This window comes from Alexandromys fortis, unplaced genomic scaffold (assembly GCF_014885135.2).
Source record: "Alexandromys fortis isolate MF-2015 unplaced genomic scaffold, M_Fortis_MF-2015_v1.1 scaffold_10, whole genome shotgun sequence".
Taxonomy (NCBI): domain Eukaryota; kingdom Metazoa; phylum Chordata; class Mammalia; order Rodentia; family Cricetidae; genus Alexandromys; species Alexandromys fortis.
Window position 1 is genome coordinate 6,023,504 of NW_026067895.1, and position 6,234 is coordinate 6,029,737.

The 6,234-nt window shown below is 39.7% G+C and overlaps 1 protein-coding gene across 2 annotated transcripts in view; it reads right to left on the bottom strand.

Moving 5' to 3' along the window:
• The window catches only part of LOC126510763 (aldehyde dehydrogenase, cytosolic 1), a 29,850-nt gene extending 24,685 nt beyond the window's left edge, over window positions 1-5,165 (bottom strand). For both annotated transcript variants that reach the window (XM_050157473.1, XM_050157472.1), the window contains exons 1-2: window positions 5,034-5,165; window positions 709-813 (exon numbers count right to left, since the gene is read on the bottom strand). In XM_050157473.1, coding sequence (XP_050013430.1) covers window positions 709-813; window positions 5,034-5,099 — 171 coding nt within the window. In that variant the 5' untranslated portion in view covers window positions 5,100-5,165. The remainder of the gene's footprint in view (window positions 1-708; window positions 814-5,033) is intronic.
• Window positions 5,166-6,234: the final 1,069 nt, after the last annotated feature.

The window sequence follows — 6,234 nt, forward strand, 5'->3', positions numbered from 1 at the left end:
CGGCAAGCCAAGGAGTAAGAAGTTAAGAAAGAACCATGGGATAAAGATAAAAGATCAGAGGCAAAACAGAGTTGGGATAATTTAAGCTAAGGAAAACTGGCTAGAAACAAGCCAGTTAAGACCAGAAAGAATAAATCTCTGTATATTTATTTGGGAACTGGGAGGTGGGCCCCCCCAAAGAACCAAAGAGCCAAGAGCCAAAGAGGTATTAAAAATTTTTAAAGAAACTACAGACAGGCACCTAAAGTATGTTATTATTACTAAATATTATTAAAACTCCATGCCGCATACTAAATGCTAATGCTAACCCTTAAGAAAAGAGACAAGCATTTAAAAATTAATACTTCTTTATGCTACAGTAGCCTCAGAACATTAACATTTTGAACGCCACCTCCCTATTCTAGATTCTCAGGTAACATTAGAAATGCTAACATCAGATGTATAGCCTGTGGGTTTTTTTTAATTTATTGTTTTTTGGTCTCTTGATATTTTGCTTTTTTTTAAGTTCTTGTGTATTATATATATTTATTCTCTACCAGATGTATATGAAACAATTTCTTATGCCAAGGACAACAGAACATTTACCCAACTGTATGAGCAGCCACGTTTTCATGTCTTTCACTGAACTTGCAGTGGGCTGTGAGCTCAGAATGGTGAGAAACAAAGATTTCTGGTGTGAACTGGCCCTGCAGGTGTTGGAAAACTCACCTTGTCCCCTTCTTCCACATGGCAGATGATCTCCTCAGTTGCTGGGTTAATAACAGGAAATTTCTTGCCACTCACTGAATCATGCCATTCATTGTTGATGAAGATCTGTGGGGATGCAGCAATGCAGACAAAAAGCATTTAAATACGCACTATGGTGAAGGGTTTGATAAACTAGAGTTGAGGCATTAAGTGCTGCCCAAATATTATATGGCTTTTTCTGTCTAAGAAATGCTTAGATGTGTGTCATTTAACACCAAAAAAAAAAAAAAGAAAAAAAAATAGAGGTTAGACAACTGGGAATTTAGGTGTGTGTTACTAGGGACATAGTAACTAGGAGAGGCACCAGTAGATCCCTGGAAGTGTTCTGAACTTGGGTTTTATTAAGAAACTGTTTTTATGTGCATTTGACTCCATTTCTTCTTCTGTATAAAAAAAAATCTTAGCCTTGTAATAGGGCCATTGTGTGAAAGGTAACAGAAGCCTTGTGGCTTTTTCCTTGTGCACAAAAATATTACTAGCTACTGACACGTTTGTGAGCTTGGAAAGTACTGTCCCTTGCTAACTTAAATTCTCTAAAGATTGCGCATTTTTATTTACACATATGTGTTTTTCCTTGTGAGTTTCATATGCATGCAGGTGCAGGAGGACAGAGGGCCTTGGCTGCCTTGGAACTGGAAAGTGGTTAAGGTGTGTGAAATAAGAAAGGAGAAATAAGAGCCAAATCCCAGGAAACAAACTGGGATCCTTCACTCCTGAGATCCTTGGAGAACACTCAGAACTTCTCTCTGATCACGTCTCTGTCAGACAAGACATGACTGTGCAAGACAGACTGACTGAAAATTAGGAGAAAATGAGAGGAAAATGATACGGTGGGAAACAGATCTGGAAAAAGTCAGGTACAACTATTCTAGAAGTTAAAAACTATTCAGAAAAAAAATACACCAGGGCTAAAATAGCTAACATAGACTATTCTCTATGAGCCAGTTCTTGCCTCAAGCGCTTCTTTACCAATCGAATGCTCTGGTTGTTATACCCCCTCAGGAAATGGGGCGCCTCCTCATCCTTTATCAATGGTAAGAAGGCAGAGGCAGGTGGAGGCAACTGGCCAGTGGCCCTGTCACGTTCAAATGAGCTCCTCATGCTGAAGCTCTGTAGCAGGAATGGAGGGCACGTGGAGCATTTCTTCACTGCTCCTAAGAAGTTATGGACAGAAAGTTGATGGGTGCACTTGGATTTATAGAGTTATAAAGACTTCCAATACAAATGATCTGCATTTTCTTTGAAAGGAAAAATAATTCTTAAACACTGAACTCTGTTTTACCTATTCCCGTCAAAGAGGATCTGAACTATGAGATGAGACCTGGATAGGAGAGGCAATGATACAGCGGTGGCTTGTTTTGTGTGCAGAAAACAAAACAAAACAAAAAAAAAACCATTCTGAAAGTTAAGATTATGTGACTTTCTGACTATACCTGTTTTTCTATCACTTTTTGTTATTAATCTGCTTTTTCGTTCCTTTCCTTATGCACTAAACATTGTTAGAGTAGGAAAAAAAAATCTCCTGGTCGAGAATAGAATCTCAGACCTGGGTGAAGACTTAACATTAGAGTTGGAATGGTTCAATCAATTTGGACAGTAGACCACTCCTAGGAAGCTGGGCTCCCCTTACCCAAAACAAAGAGATAAGGAGAATAATTAGTCCTTTAATGAAATACTGTACTTTTTCTTCCCAGAAAACCCACTCCTAATGCATAAGTTTGGACCAAAGTACTGTAGGATAATAAATCCAATCGCTCTTCTGAATTATTTAGAAAAGATTAAATAAATTCCCCTTTTCCTCTTTCTATATCTCTTCTGAGAATGCTTTTCTTAACAGTTTGATCTTTTCTCCCAACAGTTTGAACTTCCTTATTCCTTCCCCCAAAACTTCCCTGCCCATGGTGTGTCTCTTTGTTGGCCCTGTGCTCCATTTCAGTCAATGTCTGAATGATGAGAATGTTCCCCTCCTCCTCCAGTCTTCTACTCTGAGCAGCTGCTGAGGTTTCACATCTGGTTTACACTAGGGTTTTCCTTCTAAGTTCCAATAATAGGCCTCCAAATTCTATTTGATTCTCTTCATAAATTATTCCATCAATGAATCTGAGAACCCCAAGAAATAACCCGGAATTTCCCTGACATCAATACTATATACCTCATACAATAATAAAGAAAAAACCTAAAACAGTGAGAAATATAATACAAAAAATTGAGACACTGATCAGACAAAGCAAATTGACAAATATTTCTCACCCTTGCCTTCCTGGTTTGCAACTAGAAACTTATTTAACAGTCATTATTTCAACCCCTCTTTAGAGTGAAAATCAAATATAATTCTCCAGGAGATGCAGTAAAGGAACATGAAGAGGGATAGAGAAAGCTCCGCAATGAGATTTAATTGCATACATAGCTGGTGTCTTCCCATGGGTGACAATGCTGTAACCAGCACATCAAATAATATAATGCTTAATAAATAGACCAAACTTACATATAAAATCAAAATTCACTGAATGGTGTTGCTTATTATTAAGTAGAAACGTGTTTGAACATCAAATAAATGTGTTCTTGACTCTTAAATACTCAGTCTCTCCATTCTCCCTAGGATGTCTTTATGAACTATGTGCAGTGAAGAAGTTTCAGTCTGGAAATATCGCTCTGTGTTAAGGGATTACTGGTCCTACCTGCATTTGTACATGGTACTTTTAGGAATAACTTATTTTTCTAGTACTTTCACCTCATTTTTAATTAATAAGTGTTAAATGAAATAACCCAGAGAAAGGACAGCTCACTTTAAAACTTCCTTGAGATAGACTAACACACACACACATACAAACACAATCTTAGGAAAATTCATAAAAGACAAATGAAACGGGGGGCTTTCAAAATACTTTTCCATTTGAAATCATACAAACCAAACTTTTCTTAGTGATTAAACTGTAACTATATAAACAGTGGATAGTTCCCATCTTCTTGGAATTCCTGATTTGTAGATTGTGACAGGTATTTCTTCCAAATGATAAGAGGGTCAGAGTCTATGGAGTGCACACACTTTGCCAGCTTGTGAGCTGTTGGAGAGTGTGCACACATCCTAGTTCATATATTCTCCTTTGTCAAAACCTATACTGAAAGCATTTTCTGTCCAAGAAAGCCTGGTGAAATCAGCCTCAGGGCATGTCTAGCTGCTCATGGACCATAGCTTAGGTCCACTCCTTTCTACAGACCAGAGCCTAAGCAAAGAGCCCTTAAACCAGGCAGCTCCCTCACTTCAGGTACTTGGGAAAATGCAAAAGGCTTCAGGGATTCGAAAGCAACTACATTTGCTCACAAAGAAAACGAAACAGATAAGAGAAGACATCAGGTCTGCTCACTAACTTTACCACTCTCTAATTCCCTTGTTTGGTTCAGAACCCAGCATGGTTTTCCCCAAAGTCGAATAGTTGGTTTCTCCCTTTGTTTTCTGCATCAGGCCATAACACAGCTAATTTTAAGTGACTTTCCCAATGACTGATTGGATGTGTGTCTGTGTGTGTGTGTGTGAGAGAGAGAGAGAGAGAGAGAGAGAGAGAGAGAGGGGTTAATTTTGGAATCCTAAGATATGTAACAGAAGTAGGCATGAAACTGTTCAGTAGGTAAAATGACGAGAGTCCCTCAGGATAAGCCCAGCCTAATCATGTGCCCTCCCTGGCTGCAGATTTCCAAGCCTGGGTCAGATTCCTGCTCTTGTGTCTCTAAATATTTAGCAGTTAACAATGGAATATTTTTTCCTACAACAGTAAGCCTGCTTGGAGAAATAATCAACTACTATTTCTATCTCAAAATAAGAAAAATAGTTCAGTTCCATTTGGGGGTTTTGGCAGCAGCCTCCATATAAAGTCCAGGGTTAAGTCCTCCAACCTTAACACTGTCAACAAACATAAAGCCATATTTTCCAGTTCCACTCTGCTATTTTGAGAGATAGAGCCAGAGAGAGAACTTCCCATGTGCCTGGCTCCTTCTAGTAAGTTCCTCTGTTTGTCTCATCATAAGTGCTCACTGCACAGGGTTAATAGACCTGCTGCTCACTCTGGTTTGCTGCCTCTGGCACAAGTATCACTCACATAGAGCACAATCCTTTTCCCTAGGATGTGTATCTTATGAGAAGCTGTCTGAAATGGCTTAGAATTCACCACTGAATCAGGCCACTCGCTTTGCAAGCTTTTTGTCTTTCTGTCTGCAAAGAAGCCCCAATCAACCATGCTTTAACCAGGACCCCTGGGAAAGCCCCACCTGCAAGTAAGTGTCTTTCTTACCTTGGTATACTGAATCTTCAAGTCGTTCAGCGGGGCAGGGATTTCAGGTTGTGCAGGGGAAGACATTGCTGGTTTGGCTCCTGGAACACTGGTGACAAGCTTAGCAGTCTGGTTCTGTTAGGGCACTTGCTCCTTTTTATCTACATGCACTAAGGGTCATTTGCATATTAGGATATGATTGGATGGGCAGACTCAGGGCAGAGAGAACACTACTCTCTTGTAACATCTGAGGCTGGCAGGGAGCCTTTGCCTTTAAATGTGAGTCCTTAAGGAACCTGCACTTCAGCCCTGAAGTTCCATCTGGAGACTGCTCACTATTTACAGATGAATTAATTCACCAGGCCAAACCTGTGCTAAGAGAATACTTGACCAGGAGCTCTGGACACTGGAAGCCAGTTATCATTTTCTAAGTTTTTCATGACTTTTTAGGTTACCATGTAACTTTCCCTTCTCGGATAGACTGTGAAGTAAAGAAGAAAAGGTTCTGTTATCAATAGCAGCTGAGGGAGAGATATACAATATTATTTTAAGATGTATGAAATTTGGTTTTGTTGTGGAACATTTTTTTATTTTATTAGATTTTTTTAAAAAGTACCAAATCCAAGTTCCCACTCCCTCTCTTTCTCCCATTCCCTCCACACACCCTCTTACCCTACTCCTATCTAATCCTCAGAAAGGGTAAGGCACATTGCTTTGTGGAAGGTCCAAGGCCCTCCCTACTATATATAGGCTGAGCACGTATACATCCAAAGAGAATGGGATTCGAAAAAGCCAGTACATGCAGTAGGGATCAATCCTAGTGGCACTGCTGGTGGCCCCTCAGTCTGTCCCAGCCACATAACTCTCAGCCACATTCAGAGGTTCTAGTCTGATCCTATGCTTGTCACTTCCCAGTCCGGTTGGAGTTGGTGAGCTCACATTAGCTCAGGTAGACTGTTCCAGAAGGTGATCATGGTCTTGACTTCTTTGTTCATGTGCTCATTCCTTCTACTCTTCATCTGAACTTTGGGAGCTCAGTCCAATGCTCTAACTCTCTGTCTCAATTCTAATTCCAGTTCTCTGTTAGACACTCTGTTCCAGTTCATTCTTGTTCTAATTACTCTGCATTCTTTTTTCTTCTTTGTTATTCTACATTTTTATCCTTCTACATTCATTTCTCTTCAATCTTACTTCTTCTCCATTACGAACTCATATATATATA